Genomic DNA, 21,668 nt, shown 5'->3' on the forward strand with positions numbered 1-21,668 from the left:
ACTGCCTGATGGGACAACTGATTGCCTTTGCCTAGAGGGTGTCTTAGTATTACTAATCATTATTACAATAATTTGTTATATTTGCATTACTACTAATGTTTTGTTAAGGATTAGTTTTGTGTCTATCAGAATTCCCATCACCTTTGGGGCAATACATTGATAACACTGGAGTGTCAAAGTGGTGCATAGAGGGGAGGATGGAGAGGTTAGACAACATACAGAGAGGAAATGTAATGAAAAAGACGGTTACTATAGAGAATTCAAAATAAGCTATGCTGTAATCAGTTTATAATGGAGAGGAGCCAAGAATGCAAAGAAGGTAGCACAAACAAAAGACTTGAAGAGAGTTCATTGCGCATAGTAACTCTTCAATTGTTACTTTATGGAATTGATGCTGCTTGTTTTGTGATATTGGCTCCTTGGTGCGAGCAATTACAAAATACGTGGAAATCCTACCCATACAGTTCATTTACTGTATTGTATTTTTCTCTGTAAGCTTACTATGCCATTTCATGCAAGAGTATGGGAATGTCTGGTGCAGTGGCCAAATGGTTTCCCTAAAAAACAGCATGTAAATACATCATACGACCAAACAAGTATTTCCACAAATTATGGAAAAAGTGATTTTTGCAAAGGAGCTTGGCATGTGTGCTTACTAGGTAGGTAACAGGGATCAGCTGAGCATACAGGCCGTGGTACCTGTTTCATTTTGCTCTCTGAAATCCTAACTTAATACCTTTCTGTGCCACTGTTAGACTTGATCTTTAACTCCAATCCTAGTCTCCAGTAGTCAGAGAATGCTTATGTATATAACATCCACATATAACCAGGCAGAAATGTTTCTGTCAACATTAAAGGGAGTGTGGATCATGAACTGGTTGAAAGGAAGAAGCCAGAGAGTTGTGGTCAATGGGACAGACAGAATCTAGTTGGAGCTCTGTGACTAGTGGAGTTCCTCAGGGGTTGGTACTGGGACCAGTGCTGTTCAATATTTTCATCAATGACCTGGATGAGGGAACAGAGTGTTCCCTCAGCAAGTTTGCTGATGACACTAGACTGGGAGGAGTGGCTGACACACCAGAAGGCTGTGCTGCCATTCAGCGAGACCTGGACAGGCTGGAGAGTTGGGCGGGGAGAAACATGATGAAATTCAACAAGGGGAAGTGTAGAGTCTTGCATCTGGGGAAGAACAATCCCATGGACCAGTACAGGTTGGGGGCTGACCTGCTGGAGAGCAGTGTAGGAGAAAGGGACCTGGGGGTCCTGGTGGACAGGAGGATGACCATGAGCCAGCAATGTGCCCTTGTAGCCAAGAAGGCCACTGGTATCCTGGGGTGCACTAGAAAGGGTGTGGTTAGTAGGTCAAGAGAGGTTCTCCTTCCCCTCTATTCTGCCTTGGTGAGGCTACATCTGGAATATTGTATCCAGTTCTGGGCCCCTCAGTTCAAGAAGCACAGGGAATTGCTTGAAAGAGTCCAGCGCAGAGCCACAAAGATGATTAAGGGGGTGGAACATCTCCCTTATGAGGAAAGGCTGAGGGAGCTGGGCCTCTTTAGCTTGGAGAAGAGAAGACTGAGGGGTGACCTCATCAATGTTTACAAATATGTTAAGGGCAAGTGTCAGGAGGACAGAGCCAGGCTTTCTTCAGTGATGTCTAGTGGTAGGACAAGGGGCAGCGAGTGCAAACTGGAGCATAGGAGGTTCCACGTAAACATCAGAAAACACTTCTTTACTGTGAGAGTGACAGAGCACTGGGACAGACTGCCCAGAGAGGTTGTGGAGTCTCCTTCACTGGAGACATTCAAAACCCACCTGGACACATTCCTGTGTGATGTGCTTTAGGTGATCCTGCTCTGGCAGGGGGGTTGGACTAGATGATCTTTTGAGGTCCCTTCCAACCCCTAGGATTCTGTGATTCTGTGTAGTAAGCATGCAAGTCTTCCAGATGTGAAACTTCTGTGAATAATGTTGAAAGCCAGTTGTGTGGTATAATAGTCCTTCTCTTTGCTAGTGCTCCTATCGAATCCCATCAGACAGTGCAGAGTAAAGTTAATTTGTCATTTCAGGGCTGTATCAGTGCAGTCCTGTTGGTATAGCTGTGCTGTGTCCTGAAAGTGCTTTTAGTATGGAAGTAATTAATTCCAGCAACACTTTCCCTAGTGGGATTTATTTTAGACCTCAAAATAGAAAGAAACTATACAGACAGGAAAACAACGTTAATGTGACATTTCTACAGGCATGCTATGTCAGTCACAAAAAACGCCCTTGACTGGTGAGGTCACACCATGGGAGATGTTTGAGTAGACAGATCCAGAGGCACTGTTTAAAGCAAGGCTGGTGGGAACTCATCCTTAACCATCTGTCAGTGTTACCCATGGAGAGAAAAGTAAGCAAAAATCGGATACTGAATTCAAGTGGTTATTGTGTGAAAGAGTTATTTTAGTGCGATACCACTTAAGTTTTTACACACTTAGCCACCTAAATTAATCCCACTTCTGTAGTGTGACATGCAAATAAAGATTCATTCTAATCCTGATAACTGTTGTAATCAAGCACTCATAACTGGTTTCTCTGACGTCAAAATTTATCTTTAGCAATATCCAAATTGAGAGTTCATTGTAATGCTTCAGTGACTGGTCCAGTAAGGTTATGGCTCAGTACACCTTATTGCAACTTGAATTCTCAGACTTTTTATGCATTTACACTGTTGAACTTGTCACTGATTTGAAAATTAATATAAAAGTTGTTTTATATAGTTCATGGTCTGTATGAGCATGATTTGTTAAAGCATCTTCATGCTGAAGCTGTCTGTTTTGTGTTTTTGTTTATGATGGTTTTGAGATTTCAGCTCACTCATATGCACTGGAAGTAAGGTATATAATAAAATAGGAAAGCTTAGCATGGAAAGAAAACACTGTACTCTGGACTCCTCTGTACAATCCAGTATTGTCATTCAGATTTTAAAGAGGAGATGCATGAGGCTAAACATGAGAAACTGTGTTCTGTTAAGCAAGTTCACCCTTTAAAATGTTAATAATGGTTAGTGTTGCAAGGAAGAAAAGATGGCTACATGTAACTTTGATAATGAAATTCAGTGTGGTCTGCAACTTTTTGGAATATCCCGGTAGGAAGATGACCACTGTAACTTGAGATGCATACAATGCTGGTGCTTGACTGTTCTTACCTGTTCAACAAAGACTGTGATAAAGAACAGTAAGAAAACCACTAGTCTGAATTATTTATTTGGTTTGCTTCAGTATTCATTTTGAGTATACTGTCATATAAAGGACTGTTTTTAGAACAATTAAAAATACAGGTCCGTTTGTTTCATAAATGCTAAAAAGCATGAAGTTAACCGAGTGTTTTTTCCAGGTGCAGTGTTCCTTTTGGGAAGAACTTCTCTCAGGTGCAGTTGTGTAACAGTTAAACAGAAGTTGGTGCTGCCTTTTAGATTTGCAGGAGTTAATTTCTAAATTGTGATGTAAGCTGTGTCTCAGTCTTCTTTCTTACATCTTGCTTTGATAATAACTTGGATCATAAGGCATGATCTCAACTTTTTACCCTTTTGCTACCTCTGTGAGGGGAAAATACTCTATTTTAACCAACATATTTACACATTTTCAAGGCCCCTGTACTTGGTTAAGGAATCCCATTGCAGGCATTGCCAACTGGTATTTCTTGTGTTCAGAGCTAGGGAGGTCATAATATGTAGATTGATAGTGTTATTCAAGACCAGTAGCCGATCCACAAAAGATTTTAGGAAAGCCTATATGCATACTTCCATGCAACTGGCTCTCTATTAATCACTAACTTTGAGCGTGTAGTTAGTAGTTTTACTGATGGGCTTACAGTTAGAATTACACTTAGATTTTTATTCTGCTGCTGCTCACTAAAGTGCTAGAATTTCTCAACTCCTTTTCACCCAAGAACCAAAGAGTGAGATATTAAATGTTTGGTTTTGGAATCATTCCAGAAATTATGCAGGACTTGGACTGTGTGTGTATTAAGGTAAAGGAAATAAGCCCCTGTCTTGGTTTGGCTGGGAAAGAATTCTAAAATCATTTTTGTGTTCAGAGAATCTGTAGTTTTGAGAGACTGCAGAGTCCAATTCTGTGAGAACAAAAGAGATAAGATGCTCTGGTATCTGGGTTTCTGTAGTGACCCAGGGTCAAGGGTAGTTTTGAACCATGCAGGTGCAGTGGGGTAGGATGGATGAAGCCCAGGACATCTGACTCAGGCTGACCAACCAAAGTATTCCATATCAAAAACATCACCTTCACTATATATTAGGAAGTTTGCAAGGATATTTTGGGGTCTTCTACTATGGCTGTCTTTCCGAGAGGGTCCCATCTCTCTCATGGGTCATTCCATGCCTGAAGCCTCCTCTGCTTGCTGTGACCATGGCATTCTCGGTGGAGCTGTCATGCTGGCAGCATGGGCATTCAGCCTGCAGTGTTAGGAGCACACAGCTCCCCGACTGCTATCTGGAGCCAAGTATAACTTTGTATCTTATAGTAATATTTGGGTTAGTACTAGTGCATTATTATTGTTATTATCCTATAAAAATCGTTTTCACTTCAGCCCGTGGTTCTCCTTTTCCCGATTCCCCCTCCTGAGTGGTGTCAGATGACAGAGCAACTGTACAAACTGCTGCAACTCCTCAAGGGAAAAAGAAAAGCTGCAACATTAGCTTTTGACTTTGGAGAACTGATGCTTGTAGAAGTACCACAGCTGAATTGAACGCATGCAAGTGACCAGCTGGAAATAAGATGTTTTTCTAAGTCAGCAGTAGTGAAGATTTTGTAGGCCAGAGAAAATCCTATATTACACCATGCAACATTGAAAAGGTATTAGGTCACATACTTCTCACTGGAATTTAAGAGTTCATGTGTATAGAAAGGAATACAGCTCACACTTGGTAGTGTTCAGTATTGCAGCATGTGTAGAATTAAATGAGTTCATTTTTCATAAAGATACGAGGTTTCACCATAGACATTTTCTATAGTCTCTCTCTCCTGGGAAGGCTGACCTATAAAATATGCTGGGTTTGGTCTGTGCCTACTGCTGGAATGCCTTCAGCTTTGCATTACATGTCTGACCATAGGAAGAGAGAGACACTTGAGACCCATCTAGCAATGTGCAATAGTATACCATCCTTAACAGTGCCTTTTCCAAGACTCCTTGCCTTTGGAGTGTGATTAGAAAACTAATTTTTAGGTTGTTTGTCAGATAGCAGCTTCACTTGGCTACCCAGACAGTCTAAAATGAACCGTAGGGTTTCTTCTGTGTTCAGAAACTGATCCATGATTTCCACACACGTTGCTGCATAAAGAACATTTTTTAGATAGCTTGTTCTGTTAGATCTTACACACTTACATTCTTGTAAGCCATTTAACAGTTCTGCTGTGTTCTGAATTACCGTGTGCCTGATAAGAGCTGTAAGAATTCAAGTAGGAGCAAAAAGCAGTATTTAAAAGTTACAGCTTCACAGTTTGAGAACGTTTAACTTGGAAGTGTCTTCTGTGGTACTACAAGGAAAGTTGAGTATGTTAAGCAGGGCAAGATCATAACCATCTTGCACTGGCACTTAATATTGAAATTGATAAATCAACCTGAAAATTAGTAATTTCATTGTAAGTTCATTAATTGAATGCCATCTGTTCCTAGCCACTGCATGTTTTATGCCTGTAATAGGTAAAACAGCCATGAAACTACTGTTTATCATACAATTGGCAAGTATATATTGAACTTAAAGACAATTAATTGCCTGATTGGGTGTTTTAGGTCTACTAGATTGACTCTACTGATTTTTCAAATCATAGATCTAATAGTTTTAGAGTAAACAGCATCTAAAAATGGGGATGGATTAGGCTGAACAGTGTTTCAACTTAATGAATGCTGTAATACCATGCAACATCAGGTCTATAACCACTTCTGTCCTTGAATCACCTGCTCAAAAGGTTGATTACAAGTCCTTGTGTATTTGCAAACCAGTCTCATTCTGTGAATCAGGCGTGTGAAATCCTCTTCCACTTAATAAAACAGAAAAATGATCAGGATTTTGGGAGGAGCAATTGGCACTGCATAGAATGTAAACAGGAGAAGTTACTGGAACAAAGTATAGCTACAAAAGTAATGATCTTACAGTAATACTACAAAAGAGTACTTACACATTTGTAATTGGGTAGTAAAACAGATGGCAAGGTCATAAAATGTATGAAGTAATGTATTTTGCCAAGTCAGATTTCACTAATGAAATTTGCTTGCTACAGCTGGATGATTCCTTAGAGGAATAAAAGGAATTTTTTGAGATGCAAAATCCAGCATGTTCGTGTTTTATTAGGTTCTGTTTGGCTGGTGTATTGATGCAGTCAGCTTGTGTGTGGGGAGAGAAGGCTTGCCTGCCTTTGTGAAGAGGAGATGAAGGATTTGGTGGTATATGCTTCTTGATGTCTCTTGCTAATGACCTGTGTTCAGTCCTGTGTGTTTGCACGATTTGTGCTGTGGCCTTTCATATAAATATGCTTGCACTCGCTGAAGCACTTGTTCCCTGCATCCTTCGTTGTGAGAAACCAATTAGTAAAATGTGAAGGGTAGTGTGTTTTGGTATTCTTCCTACTACAGAAGCAGCTTCATGCAGCTACCAACTGACCACATGGAAGAAAGTGGTGCCTGGCTCAAAAATGCTTTATTTGAAAGCTTGAAGTTTTTCTATGTCAGGAATTTCATGGGAGCGTTATTCAAACAAGGCTTCTGTGTTCATTCTGTCTGTGCTAATACCTTGAAAGAATTTAAGGTTGTTCATGTGAGATTTCGCCATAATACTATATGACTGCCTAACGAGGTAAAATAACTTGTTTTAAGTAGGATAGACTCTGTGAGCTATCAACATCAGAACTTGTGTCACCATGAAGCAAGATGTCTGCAACACAACAAGGCTGCTTCTACCAACCAGATTACGTGGATGGCATGACTGCTACAGATTCCTTAAGTGTTGAGTGCAGCTTGCTATGAGCCTAGTGGGTACTTGGTTTTGCTTTGCAGATACTGTTTGTTTTTGATTTCTCTGTCACAAGTTAACTTTCCTGCCTGTAGGGTGTGCATCTGTACGAATGTTTGCTTTTTCTATAAAATGCACATTTGAAATGCTTAACTTCTAACTAAGAGCATAGGGTAGTTGACAATGAGATACTTGTGTTACAGGAAGTCTGATTTATGGACTTGTTCTGACAAACCTTTCATTTTCAAGGATGTCTTTTGGAAGCCTTCTTCAGACTTTGTTTAAAGAATTTACTTCATCAAATCATGTCAAAATGCTTGCTTTTAAATTTTGCTTACATTTCTTCAGTGAATGTTGATGTAAGTGTACAGGGACAAAAAGTACACAGTGATGTGGGTGAGATTTCTTTTGAAGTATGGTTGACAAAAAAAGCTGGTTTTAGATACTAAGTGCTGTGGGAAACTTTTTGAATGCAGAGCTCTTGAGTTGCTTTTAAAAATGAACTGCTGAGACTCATGCTGCAATCTCTTGCATAGTGCCTTCCAGTAAGCTCCATTTTTGTTACTTTCCAGAATAGCTGTAAGTAGCAGCTCTGTGCAAGTGTGAGTGGTGCCTGACTTACCTGTCAAAAGTTAGCTTCCAAATATGCTTTTTTGCACTTGAAACACAGGGTGAAAATGGCTGTAGCTGTATGTCTTAGGTGAAACTAGCTTTAATGTGTCCTTGAAGTGCTTCCTTCAGGCCTTAGTTGAATAACACTGACTTAAGAACCTGTGTTGTTGATCCTGTGTTACTAAAATTTGTCCTTGTAGGCTATGCCTTGCCACTTGCATTTTATGAAGGGGGGGAAATATCTCATGTATCAAATGCTGAATAAAATTAAGTAATATCAGCTACTTTACATAGCATTTCCTGTGAATGTAACTTGACTTTTGTCAGACTTGATTATGGGTATTTGGTAGGGGAGCCTCTTCTGCAGATATCCCCCTCTTTCAGCCTTTTAATTCCTCCTTAGTTTTGCTCCTGCTAGAAAATGAGCTGTAGTACCATAGCACACATTTGTCTGTCTTGCCTCTGAATCTGTGCAAGTCTCTAGTGTGAATAGCTTTGACAGGCTAGTGGCATGTAATTTTTCATTTTTCTGCCACAGCTGCTATTACTTTTAATTCACACGTCATAGTATGTAATGTTAAATCGATAAAAAAAAAAGCCTTATCTTAATATTCTAGATTACAGACCTCCATGTCTAGAAATTTAATATAAGAGGAGACATGACTCTTAAACTTTGTGTTAAAGCAACACGTCAACCCTGTCAACCTCAAAGTGAAGTTCCCTTAGTGGTTAGAATAGACTGAGATAAGGCACCAGCAAGTAGTCAACTAGAGGAAGCAAAAAGTGTTCTAGATTGAGTTAAATGTGTATATTACCAATATCAGTCAGACTGTGGCAGGTTCAGTTTATATTGGCCTTGCAGACACACATGGTTGGGCTCAAGTGTTGCGTGTTTTGTCAGCTTTTTATGTGGACAATAAGGTAGCTGCTTAATTTTCTTTTCAGTATACTGCAAGGTTTTAATTTTGTTCCAGACTATTTCTGCTGTTCAGTTTGCTGGGGTTTTCTTGTGTTTTTCCATATGGGTTTCATGAAATTTCTTTATGGAGGTGCCTCCCCAGAAGTTGTCTTAAAGGACGTCAAAGAGGCTTTTTGGTAACAAAATGCTGAAACCATGGCTTAAAACATCTAGAACGTGTATGTATTCTCACTTCAGCTGCTGTATAGTTCATGGCTGTGCCCAGAAGCTGGGATTAAGGTCCTGTGGAGCCTCGGGCAGACTGCTGGAAGGTAATGAATTTGTTTACTGTTTACTAGTGAATTAGTGACTTCCTGTTGGAGAGATCTCAATTCCTGCTAAGATGTCTGAAGAGATGGAGCTGTGGACATGTGGGGACTACTGTTTTTCATAGCAGCATGATGTAATTTATAGAATGAATGGAGCCTCAGTTAATCAGTGAAGAGTTCACTAGTTGACTCTTCCAGTTTCAGTGTATGGATATTGTTACAGTTTGAAGTACCTGCCTCCTGAAGCTGGGAAATATGGGGTTTTTGCCTGAGGAGATTTGCTGCAGCTCAGAGAGAGAACTTTTATTGATTTTCTGTCCCTTACTTTTCTTAGTAGATGTGTAGGCACCTTAGTAAACTTGTTTTGTGGGTGTGGGAGAGTCAAGCACCTTTCATGGTGTGCACTAGAAAGCTTTGCAAGGAAGGGTTCTTACCAAACCTTGAATGTGGCTTAACTGTTTGTTAAAATCCCAGGAAGCTATGAATCCTAATTCCCAGTTAAACAGGTTTATGTCAAAGGATTATTTTCAGGAGAAAGGAAAGGACTTACTGTGAAAGTGTTTCTAACTTGTTCTGAGGTTGAGGTTCAGGGGGCCTGTTTCATTGTCAAATGAGACTAGTAATTTCTAACATAGGTTTGAATATTTGGGGTTGATTTCCTCTTTAAGCTACTACTTAGAATTTATAGTGATTATTTTATATTTGAAATATTCTACCTTAATAAAATACTGATGCTACTTTGTGCAGAGCTTGACAGATGTTAAGTGTTTAAACTGTAATAAAAACACCAGTCAAACTTGAGATATGGAATGACACTTACTATAATAATGCTGATCTAACCTAAAAAAAATTCCTTACTCTCCAGTTCTTTAAACAGCTGGCATCATGTATCCTGTCCTATGTCTTCATGTATTCTATCTGTTTCTGGGTCATGGGGCGATTCTGCTGAATATCATGATTGGAAGCAGCTGTTGGGAGGGTTAGTCCTTACTTGCCTCAAGCTGCCTGCCTCCATTTCCAGGAACAGTTTTGTTGCAGGAATATCTGAGTCATTCCTGAGGTATCTTCCAGATATTTTGCATTTAGTATGCTATTCTATGCTGATCATTTCCAAACAATACATTTTCAAGCATAATTTTGCAATGGTTAACCCAGCTGAAACTACGGAACTCAATAAACAATGAAGTAACTGGATAAAATGGTGATATTTTAATAACAGATAAAGTTACATTATTTAATGGTCCCTGAGGACATGAAATAAGTTGACACTTCAGAATTCTTGGTACTGCACTTTTTCTCAGAAAGCTGAACTTGTAATTTGTAAGTCATGCAAGGCAATGTTGTGAATCACTTTGTGGAAATCAAGAAAATTTGGGTAATATTCAAACTCACTTTAGAGAATTTGGTTGCTGTCAAATAATTACTATACATTTTCACTTCAGAATGGAATAAAGTTGTAGCTAATGTTTCTGGAGTTCACAGGTTATGCTAAGTGTAAAGTACACAGTACTGCAGGTACTGGTTTCTTTAGTTAAAAAGATGATGGAGTTATTTAGAAGGACATGAATCTCTACTACATTTTCTTCTTTCAGTGAGTTAGAAAATATTTTGCCTTTTGGAAGTATTATGGTCAAAGTATACTAACTGTAATTCTTAATATTATGCAGGTAGCCTAAATAATAAAATTATTCAAATGTATCAAATTCTAACTTGGTTAAAAAGCAGAATAAAAACAAGTGTGATGTATGAGCTACTGGTTGTAATTGATGCTCATTATATAAAACAGTCTTAAGGGAAGAAAGTTACTCATCATAAAAGTGAGTGGGTAATGAGATTGATATGACAGTCTTGCAAATCTTTATGTAATCTTCTCTTAAAGAAAGCAAAAGAACTGGAATTAAGTTTTGATGTCAGTTTTATGAAGGCTATAAAAATGACAATATAAGAAATTGTTTTGTAATTGAAGAAAGACACCACTATCTCTACTTATTAACTAGAATCTACTATGCCAACTGTACTATCTTTAAACACAAAGCTATGTTTAACTCTTCTCCTTCAAACAAATGCCTGCAGCAAATCAAAGTCCTCCTGTTAAGCACAACTGCATTTTCACAAAGGCTGCATTCAGCTTTATGTATAGCACTGCAGAAGGTGCCAGCTGAACTTGTGCCTGTAGTGATGTGACTTCAGTGTAATGCTTCTCATTCCCTTGCCTGCTCTCATTGACATTGCGTTTATGAGACTCCGGGGGATCAGAATAGGCAGAGTAGCTTCTTTACCTCTTACAGCCACATTCTCTAAGAAAAGTGATCTGATAATATTCTGCATTCTTCGTTAATTCTTGGCCTGTTGGCCAGTTTGGGGTACATTTTGATGGAGATTTAGATGTCTTGGATGTGATTGTTCCCCTGAATGCATGCTGCTAGCTAAAGAGGGAGAAACCTGAACCAGTGCTCTGTGTCCAGTTTGGGCTGATACACAGCTACCCTGCTGGCCATATTTTTGCTCTCTTTCAGTGTATGAACATTGGGATTATTGTGTTGAGAAGGCATGTAGAAGGCAGGTGGCACATGTGTAAGTAAGCATGCTCTGAGTAATTGTTTTTAAGCAAGTTATTCTGTAAGAAAAAGTCATCTGAGGAACAGGACAATTTAGGAGGAGTCTTTGGAATTTGATCAGATAAAGCAGTATGAGTGAGGGGATAAAAAGGACATAAGTGGGGTCTTTTCACCCCAAAACATTTTTTTAGGTCTCAGTTTATTGGACTGAAGAAGTTGATGCAAGGACAAAATGAAAACTAATGTAATAGGGAGACCAAAGATTCTTACTACCTTTTTTTTTCTTCCTCCCTACTGTGTATTTGCAAAGATTTTCCTGGAAAACATGCCATCCCTGGAGATTAAAACCTCTCATTGCTGGCACTTGATCATCTTACCTACTTTTGTGGATCACTCAAGACAGGCAACAGTTTTATAATTGCAGCTACAGGTTCCTGTTGCTACATGATCTTAATCATGTAGGATGATCACAAAAGTTATTTAGCTACCTACTCTTATTTCCCTTGACCAGATTTCTAGACTGTTGGACAAGATGCCATTGCTGATGTTAACATAACTTACAATTCCTACTCCTGCTGTTCTTCTAATTTAATCTAATTGCTCTCTAACCTGGCTCTACAGAAATGAACCTGGCTCCAACTGGAAGCCTGCCATTAAATGGAACACAGGATTGTGGGGGTGGTTATCTGCAAGCAAGCAATGAGCAGCTGTAGGAGCTTTGAGAACTGCTTATTTTGGTGGAATGGCCACTGAGATTCAACTGTTTGTGCCCTTATCAGCTTAAGCATGTTGGAAAAGGGCAGTTTCCTAGGAGTTTATCTACAGTGAGGTGAGGAGTGATCCATAGCATGGTGGTTAGACAGTGCACTCGCCCTTCTGAGTGAAGGTAGTATGTTGTTGAGCCAGTTAAGCTTCCACTTCCCTTCCAACTTGTGGGGCTATACAAAGAACTGTTTAAAAATAAACTTTCATATAAGTCATCAGCTGTATTGCTGCGATGGGGATTACCACTGGGTGTGGTAAAAAGCTGACCTATATAAATGGATTGTACAGCTCTTGACAACACCCTGCTTGACTAAGAACCTCTTTCTGCTGTAGGGTGCCATAATACTCCACTACAGGATAAGACTGTGTTTATCTTCTGGTCCCCAAACAATTTTGCACTGTGAAGATTAAAAAAAGTGTGCATAATATGAAAGTATCCATTTCTTGAGCTTCATACCAAAGGGTTCTTGTCATAGCCTTGGTCGCTTTTGTCGTAATTAAAAGTAGGACAATTCAGAAACTAGATAGACACAAATTAATATTACTTATGAAAATAAGTTGGGGTATATAAATTAAGGGTGGAAAAAAATTGCTTTGTGTGAAGCTCCATCTTGGGAGCTTTACTTTTAAAATTGGATTCTGTTCCTTGCTTTTGAAAGCATACTAAAACAGGTAGAAGTATGTGGAAGTAGATTAAAACCTATCACTTAAAAGGTTTCTCCTCTCCGGCAGAATACTTGCTCTGAAGCAGGCCCTGGTTTGAGTGTCGTTTGCACAGTATCAGATTGTACTTGCTTTGTTTGTAACTTATTTTTCTTTTCGCATTGTCTACTCATCAGCAGGCCTGAATTTTACTAACATTGGATTTGCGTTGTAAAGAACTTGAGAACAAACTGACCTCCCTGAGCCTCCTCCCACTACAAAATGTTAAAGATTTTATGGCAAGCTTATCTTTAAGATTTGAAGTCTGCAGTAGCCTCAGGTTTTGAGGTCTTCAGTGTCTTACTGGAATGTTGCTCACTGACAGTGATGACTCGGGATACTGCTTTAACTGGTTTGGTCAGGTTTTTCTAATTCCACATTTCTTTTTTACTCAATCTCTTATGCTGCTTTAAAAGGATTTTAGCAAGTCTTCTGAAAATGATTGGCTGCCATAAAATCTTCCTGGTTAAAGAATTTTCATTGAGCAGGAGCATTATCACTAACTGGATAGGATCTTGCTAGTTGCATATGGTTGTTTTGGCTTTTCAAGTTTGTCAGCTGTTGCCCAAGGTACAAAAGATAGCAGCTTCTCTCTTTCACACTGGAACACTACCTGTTGAATTGTAACTTCTAGTAAAATACAAATTTTTGCATTGCTCAATCTCCTTAAAGACTGTAGGTTAATTTACAAGGAATTACAGTGAAACATTATTATTGTGTATTTGAATTTAACAGATTGTAGTATTCATTTTGCACTAACTCACCTGTCGGAGATCCTGCTGAACTCATTTGGGCTTTTTCTATTAGTGGAGTGCTTGTAGAAGAATAGACAGTTTTCTTGCTTAGTAAGGTTCTTATAGGCTATATCCAGGTGTACTTATGCTTCAGTTTCTATGCTTCTGAGAGTATTAACTGCAATCTAAACCTGGCAAACTGAGCTGTTGTCAACTGAAGTCTGGGATTCAGAGGAATTTGCTTTATATGACTTGTCTGAAACATGTACTAAAAACAAGAAAGCATGACTTTCAGGAGAAATTTTTTCTTTTAATAGAAAAGTGCAAAGACAAAACAATGGAGAGTACTTAAAAATGCAGTGTAGTAGATTGAAAATGGACACATGGCTTGAAGCTATTTTCATGTTCTCGTACTCCCTCTTGAGTAAAAGGAAAGCAATGGTTCTCTTTAAGCCATGATGGCCAAAATTGAAATGTTTGGGGTTTTTTTTATTGCTGTCATCCATCTTCTTTTAAAAAGGACTTGTAGCACGATGTTTTATTTCTCTGCTACATTTCCATAATCAGTATACCAGCTTACTCATGCTTATTTCACTTAGATAACCTTTCTGAGGAGAGCAATTTAAGCAACTTAATTCTCAATTGCATTTTCACAATGGGTACTGTTTCTGATGTGATCTGGAGGGTTTTTCACATAGGTTGTGGGTTAACTTTGCTAGGCAGCGAAGCACCACACAGCTGCTTGCTTACTTCCCCCCTGCCAGTGGGATGGAGGAGAGAATTAGGTAAAAGTGAGAAAACTTGTGGATTGAAATAATCACATTTTAACAAGTTTAAAAAGGGAGGAAAAAAAATAAAACAAAATACAAGTGATGAAAATAAAATAATTGTTCACCACTAGCCAACCAATGTCCAGCCAGTCCCCTGAGCAGTAGCAGCCCCATCAAACCTCCCTGCCAGATTTTATTACTAAGCTATGACATAGAATTATTCCTTTGGTCAGCTGTGCCAGCTGTGTCCCTCCCATCTGATTGCCCACCCCCAGCCTACTTGCTGGCAGGGCAGTGTGAGAACCAGAAAAGGCCTTGACACTGTGTAAGCACTGTTCAGCAGTAGCTAAAACATCTGTGTGTTATTGTCACTGTTTTAATCACAAATCCAAAACATGGCACTATATGAGCTATTCTGAAGAAAATTAACTCTATTCCTGCCAAAATGTCTATGCCTCTTATTTTTTTAATTCCAGGAAGGATCAGCTAATCTCTAAAGAAGCTTCAGTCAGCATGCATTTACACTTAACTACTTCGCTGCTAAAAAAACCTTAGTGCATGTCCTTAACCAGGGATTTTTGTGTAGGTTTTAATAAAATTGTCATGCTTCACATTCTGATTAAGCTGCACACAAGGGTGATTCCTTATGCAGGAGGATGTAATTTTAGTGTGAGATTGTCAAATGGTCATGATGGGTAAAGGTAATGAGGTAATGGTGTCTTGTTACTACACTCATACTATCTGAAAGTTCTGTATATAACTTAACTGCTGCTATGAATGTGCTCGTTTTGAGCTTTCTAGTGAACAAAATCTAAGTTATATTTGGTTCTCAGTTGCTACTATAGATGTCTCTTGTGTTTACATCTTCTGTAATGTAGACTGTCATTGTGTTTTTTGAACATCAAAGCTTGTTCTGACCATAAATCTCTAGAGGAAGGTACATTCTGACACTGTGCAGTGACTTTCCGATGTCTTAAGAACTGTGCAAGCAGATAAAATATTCTGTCTTCATATAACACAAACAGCAAAACATTACTGCTAGGTAGGCAGGGAATGAAATGAAGCTGTGAGTAGATAGCTCAAGATCTGCTGAAACAATAAGATTATTTTTTAAATTAAAGCTAGTGGAATTGTTACTTTTGTACGTACACACATGCATATTAGACTGTATGTGAATTAACTGTCATTGAGCCATTGATATTGGCAAAGTGGAGGGGTTTGTGTTTGAACAAGTGGTTGTGGGACTGAGACAACTATTTCAAACATACGGAATAAAGGCATTTGTAGCCTAGGAAGGCAATTTGAAACTTTCCACTCTGCATAAATGAACTTATTTTTTCATTTCCTCATTGACTTACTGAAACAGAGTATTTTTAGGTGTAAAATTATATATTTGTTTGATTTTCTTAGAAAAAGTACAATAGTTAATCCTTGCTGCTGCTGCTGTGTCTTGGTGGTTGATGCTTAAGCTGGAAATTCCTTCAGATGTCTGTTTTCTTTCCCCTGCAGCTGTTGTATCTCATGTTTTCTTGTATGGTGTTGACTCACTGTGGCTTGCTTTTTCAATTCTTGCTTAGTAAAGTAACAAAAATTCTTGACAAATACTGTGTTTCTAAAAGAAAACACTGCATACCAAAGTGTAAATATTTTCTTTTAATTGTTTTTGGACATTGGGAACCCACTTGTGCCCTGTCCAAGTAGTGAAGGCTTTCTTTGCCCATGCTACAAACAAGATAAGCTTATATAATTTGTGGAATGGCTTCCAGTGAAAAAACAGCTTTCACTGAAGACAGCAGAACTGAAATTAAGTCCTTAGATGTGAAGGGATTTAAAACAAATTCACTTTAAACAGTGTGTGTGGGAGAAGGAATAGAAAACTAATGAAGCAATATTTTTTCTTTCTAGATTTTTTCATTTTACACCTGTGAATTTTCTGCAATCCAAAGATGGCAGCAAATAAGCCTAAAGGACAGAATTCTTTGGCTTTACACAAAGTCATCATGGTGGGAAGCGGTGGTGTAGGAAAATCTGCTTTAACACTACAATTTATGTATGATGAGGTAAGAATCTGCACTAAAAAATTCTTTGCTATGCTACATACTGTTATTTCATTAGTACAGTTGTTAGTACATTCATTAGTACAGTTATATTCTGAAAGGATCTAAATGTATATGTGGAATGAAAGTCAGTGATTAAATTGAACAAAAATATTTTTTGAGCTTCGTGATTTGCCCTCTAGACATAGCTAAGCATTCTAAGCATTCTACGTCCTTTTATCAGTATATTTTGTTACTGTTCACTAGATCTATTAGATATTATTTAGGTGTTACAGCTCAAATCTTCTTCACTTAGTTGAGTTGCACGATGCCTAAAATTATGACCCATTTTTTATATTTATAATGCTGCTGTTGACGAGAAGAAGGAAAATCTTTGTTTCCTTTTTTCCAGTGAAAGTAATTCTTTCTGATTAAAAGGCTTGAAGTTAGGGCTTCAGTGTTCTTTAAAAATTGATACTAAATATATTCAAAGTCAAGGTTACCTGATAGTATAGTGGAATGCAGCCAGATGTTCTGCTTGACCAGAAGCAGAGGCTTGGGTAGTGCACAGACACTGATGTTTTGCAGGTACCTCTAGAATTTCCTTGTAATGGCTGAAGAAAACAAAAACCCACAAACTGCTCAGGCTGGTGGAGAGCCTGCTTTAGCTATGGATCATTTGAGTACTTCATGTAGCCTAAATATATATGCTTACTTATTAGTTACTGTAACCATATAAGATGTTTGTTGTATCCTTTTGTGCAAATAGAAGCATTTGCCTTGTACAGGTGTGATTTTTATATCATGAAGGGTTTGTTTTCTAGTTTGTTGAAGATTATGAGCCCACCAAAGCAGACAGCTACAGAAAAAAGGTGGTTCTGGATGGAGAAGAAGTCCAAATTGATATACTGGACACAGCAGGGCAAGAGGACTATGCTGCAATTAGAGACAACTACTTTCGAAGTGGAGAAGGCTTTCTTTGTGTCTTCTCTATTACAGAGCTGGAATCCTTTGCAGCAACTGCAGACTTCAGGTAAGTTATAAGGCAAGTTAATTATTCTAATTACAGTGCAATAATTATAAATTAATTCCTTTGTTTTGTAACATCCTTGTGCTAGTCCAGATTAGATGATAGCTCTTACTGTAGTCACATATTTTGAACAGATGCCTAGCCATGCCTTTGCTATCTCTGCCACTTCAGATATCTTTCCTCACTGTGTTTCTGAATTCCAGAAAGGCTATTGCCACAGAACACATACATAGCAGTGTTCAAAAGACTGCTGCCTGTTGTTGCCTGGCACTTGTGCTAAGAAGCAGTGTTTGTGAGTAGACGTCCCTGCCATCTAAAGTAATGTATCTTGGAAAAATTGCTTATAGACTGTGTGGTTGCATGTAATTTATGTACAATGCTGCATAATCCCCAGAGTTGCCTTTTTTTAGTTCTTGCTTCATACAGAGGATTTTGTTGTTTCTTTTAACCTGTGAAACACCACCTGGAGCAAAAGGGCAGCTGTTGCATGCCTGGCTGTTTTATGGTAGAATACTGCATAGTTATAAAGATGATGTGACCAGATTGCAAACTGTGTAGAAGAACCACATTTGATGCCTGTCTGCAAAGTCTTAACCTGTGTGGAGTATGTGCATTGTATTGTGGGAGACTGAAATGTGTAGCATCAGCAACACAAATTTTTCTACCTCTTAAAAATTATAAGAAGTATCTTTGAATATTCTGCATTATGTGTAAACCTGTAAACCTGTGCTGTAAACCTGTCCTTTCAGTTTTGCTTGGGTGGAATTCTTCTTCTCTGTAAAATATACTGATGTAAATTTTTTTAATTTACAAGACAAGTTTTACCTAGAGTTTTGCATAACATCTCATCAAAGTCAGTATTTCACTTAATAAGGAACAACGTGGTAAAACCAAAATTTGGGACTGAATCTTTCTGGTGTAATAAAGATTTATCAGGATAGGTTTTTTAAGATGCTTTTCAGGCCTGAAGTCTATTAAAACCCTTAGGAAGGAGACCATTAAATGAGCAGCAGTATGTTACAGGTGTTTTATTTTGATTGAGAAAGAATGCCTATTTAAATCACTCATCACTTTATTACAAAAGGACACGAGATGAGGAAAAAAAACAAAAACAGTTTAAAGTGTAGTGAAATAGGAGAGGCAAGAACCTTTTGAGATAAAAGGAAACAAATATAAAAAGAAATTATCTGCATCCCACTGAAATCAGACTGCTTAGATGCTGTCACTGTTCAACTTAATTAGCAACAAGTATCAGAATATGTTTAATATCTCCAAGGCAGGAGGAAGAGGTATGGAGAGAGGAGAAGGTGAGTTTTTCTTCTTCTGGTGTATTTTTTGTGTCTCTCTATATGTGCTTGTGCATATCTTTTGGGGAGGGAAGTAGGGATAGGCAAGCCTTGAGGTTTGCAGGCTCCTGCTAGATATTGTCAGTCCTGGAGGACTATTTAATATAGTTGAGCTCCTCTAGGGTGCAAAATAACCTATTCAAATCTGTTTAAAATCCTGTTACTGCTATGGCTCTAGAAAAAATCCTACTTTTCCAGCAAAGGTGAGTGCTGAAACAGCAAAAATGGAAGAAAAAAAAATCTATTCAAATGAAGAAATTACAACTCTCCCCAGTCTGAATCTGCAAGTGCCTTTCAAGTTGCTCTTGAAACTGCAGAAGCCTAAATGCTAAAATGTAGTTCAGGAAAACTATTCTTTCTGCGTCTGTAAAAGTAATCTGTATCTACTTGAAGGTTCAGTTAAAACACCTTTGGCATTGTTGACCACCCTGAGGGAATACTACTTAGGAGACAGATATGAAAGAAAGTGACAAGAAGAATTTGCATGTTTGATTGTTTCCATGGAATTTTGCTCTGTTGGAATGGCAGAACTCCAGCAGTAGAACTGTTCACTGGTATTCAATGTCTTCAATGAGTTTCCTGCTGTGCTCTGAAATGCCATTGCTCCAAGTAATTTTTTTCAATAAAAAGCAAATCTGCAATTTAAATTTATAGTTGGAAGGAAGTTTGAAAAAATGTGGTTTTGTTTTGAGTAGAATTAGGCTGGCTCTGATTTCTTTTTTTAAGTTCTAGATTTCAAACTGGCATGTCATTGGCTAGGTATTTCTTGTTTAGAAAAGATCAGTCTTCAGACAGGGCTCAAGGGGAGTCTGTTGTCATCTGGATTGATGTTAGATTAACTTTACATGGTGAAATTGTTTAGCATCACCTGAACATATTTGTTGCAAGCCACTATTTTTAATAGAAGTCTTATTTGCACAGATACTGCAGTGACACCCTGAGTTTTCTTCTGGCCACCCTTCATAGTCCACTATCTATTCAAATTACTTTTGGATAGCTGTAGACCCTGTTAAAACATTTAATAGAATAATAGAATCACAGAATGATTTGGGTTGGAAGGTACCTTAAAGATCATCTAGTTTCAATCCTCCTACATGGGCACGGACACCTCACACAAGACCATGTTGCTTGAAGGCCTGCCCTTGAACAAACACTAACAGGGAGGGGGCATCTACAACCTCCCTGGGCAACCTGGGCCAATGTCTCACCACCCTCACATTAAAGAATCCTTTCTAATGTCTAACCTAAATCTACCCTCTTCCAGCTTAAACCATTACCCCTCATCCTATCACTGCACACCCTTGTAAAAAGTCCCTCCCCAGCTTTTCTGTAGCCTCTTCAGGTGTTGGAAGGCTGCTATAAGATCTCCCTAGAGCCTTCTCTTCTGCAGGCTGAACAGCCCCAACTCTCTCAGCCTGTCTTCATAGCCCTTGCATCATCTTTGTGGCCCTCCTCTGGACTTGCTCCAAGAACTCTGTCCTCCCTGTGTTGAGGGCTTCAGAACTGGACACAGTACTCCAGGTGGGGTCTCATGAGTGCAGAGTAGAGGGGGAGAGTCACCTCCCTGGACCTGCTGGTGTCACACTTGCACTTATGTTTTAGGAGAGGGGAGGAATGTTGCTTTAGTTACATCTCAGAGATGAATGTGGTGTTACAAACTGCCTCAACTACATATTTGTTGGTTTTGAAATGTGGGCTAACTGCAGTAGAAGTAGGCTTCCTCAAAAAGACTGCATGCTATCCAGAGCTTTTTATAAGAGCAGGAGGATCCTGCCGTACACCAAATAAAGGCTCTTTAGAATATCAGTTAAGTAGTTATCTTGAGCTTCTTTCCACGCAGCTTTAAAGTTAGTCACAGGTTTCACGTCAGCCAGCAAAAGGATTTGTGTCTGTGCACTTTGTCAATCTTTCAGAAGTTGCTCCATGATAAAGGGCTGGTTTTCACTACTGAATTCCTACTTTTTTGAGCCAAACAGAGAATATCCCTCTTCTGGGAAAACTGTTCTTCCTGGTACTTTTAATGCATTTCTAATTAAAAGAAAGATTTCTTTTTTTTTTTTCAGTGTTTGAGGTTTATGTCCAAAGCCCTTCATCCTAGCTGCTCAAGCAGTAGAAGGGTCTGTCCTTAAAAATATGGTGTACAATGTTTATCTGTACACTGGATTATAACTGAATGAAGATCTCTGCAGAGACTGAATATAACTGACTTCAGGAAGATTCCTGAAATATTTTTCTCTTGGTATGCTGTAGACCATCTTACCAGCTTTAAAAATGGCACATATGTTTTATTAGGAAGAAATAGAGCATAACACTGAAGTCTGGGTACTTTGCAAATGGCAATTACAAATGGTAATATAAATACAATGATAAATGGTCTCAAGTAACACCTTTAGTAAAAGGAGTTACTTCTATTCATAAAAGTTGTCATCTAAAACAATCCTGTTCTACTCTTTCAGTGTCTTACTGACTCACCTCACTCCTTCCTGCAAGACTGTCTTTGTCTTCATTCTCTATAATGTCATCATGAGGTTTAAGATTTTACTGTTACTTAAGCTTCATAAAAGGAATAAGTGAGTTTTCACTGTAAGATGGAAGGGTACTTACTCTGAGTTCTTTCTGTGTTCTAAGTATAGCAATCCATTCCAAGCTCAATTTCTTTTTCTCCTTTTTTTTTTTTTTTTCCTCCAGGGAGCAGATCTTAAGAGTAAAAGAAGATGAGAATGTTCCTTTTTTGCTAGTTGGTAACAAATCAGACTTGGAAGATAAAAGGCAAGTTTCTGTAGAAGAAGCAAAAACCAGAGCTGATCAGTGGAATGTTAACTATGTGGAAACTTCTGCAAAAACACGAGCTAATGTTGACAAGGTAAAAACTTGCTGCTTCTCCATCA

The 21,668-nt window shown here is 38.5% G+C and overlaps 1 protein-coding gene and 1 long non-coding RNA gene across 4 annotated transcripts in view; one reads left to right on the top strand and one right to left on the bottom strand.

The window, feature by feature from the left end:
• The window catches only part of RALA (RAS like proto-oncogene A), a 29,622-nt gene that overhangs the window by 3,576 nt on the left and 4,378 nt on the right, over window positions 1-21,668 (top strand). For all 3 annotated transcript variants that reach the window (XM_051610129.1, XM_051610131.1, XM_051610130.1), the window contains exons 2-4: window positions 16,274-16,428; window positions 17,229-17,437; window positions 21,469-21,643. In XM_051610129.1, coding sequence (XP_051466089.1) covers window positions 16,315-16,428; window positions 17,229-17,437; window positions 21,469-21,643 — 498 coding nt within the window. In that variant the 5' untranslated portion in view covers window positions 16,274-16,314. The remainder of the gene's footprint in view (window positions 1-16,273; window positions 16,429-17,228; window positions 17,438-21,468; window positions 21,644-21,668) is intronic.
• On the bottom strand, window positions 18,448-21,469 carry LOC127380710 (uncharacterized). The gene is made up of 2 exons (XR_007888561.1): window positions 21,385-21,469; window positions 18,448-19,415 (listed from the first exon to the last, which is right to left on the bottom strand). It is a non-coding gene; the product is annotated as an uncharacterized LOC127380710 (long non-coding RNA).

Source organism: Apus apus, chromosome 2, assembly GCF_020740795.1.
Source record: "Apus apus isolate bApuApu2 chromosome 2, bApuApu2.pri.cur, whole genome shotgun sequence".
Classification (NCBI taxonomy): domain Eukaryota; kingdom Metazoa; phylum Chordata; class Aves; order Apodiformes; family Apodidae; genus Apus; species Apus apus.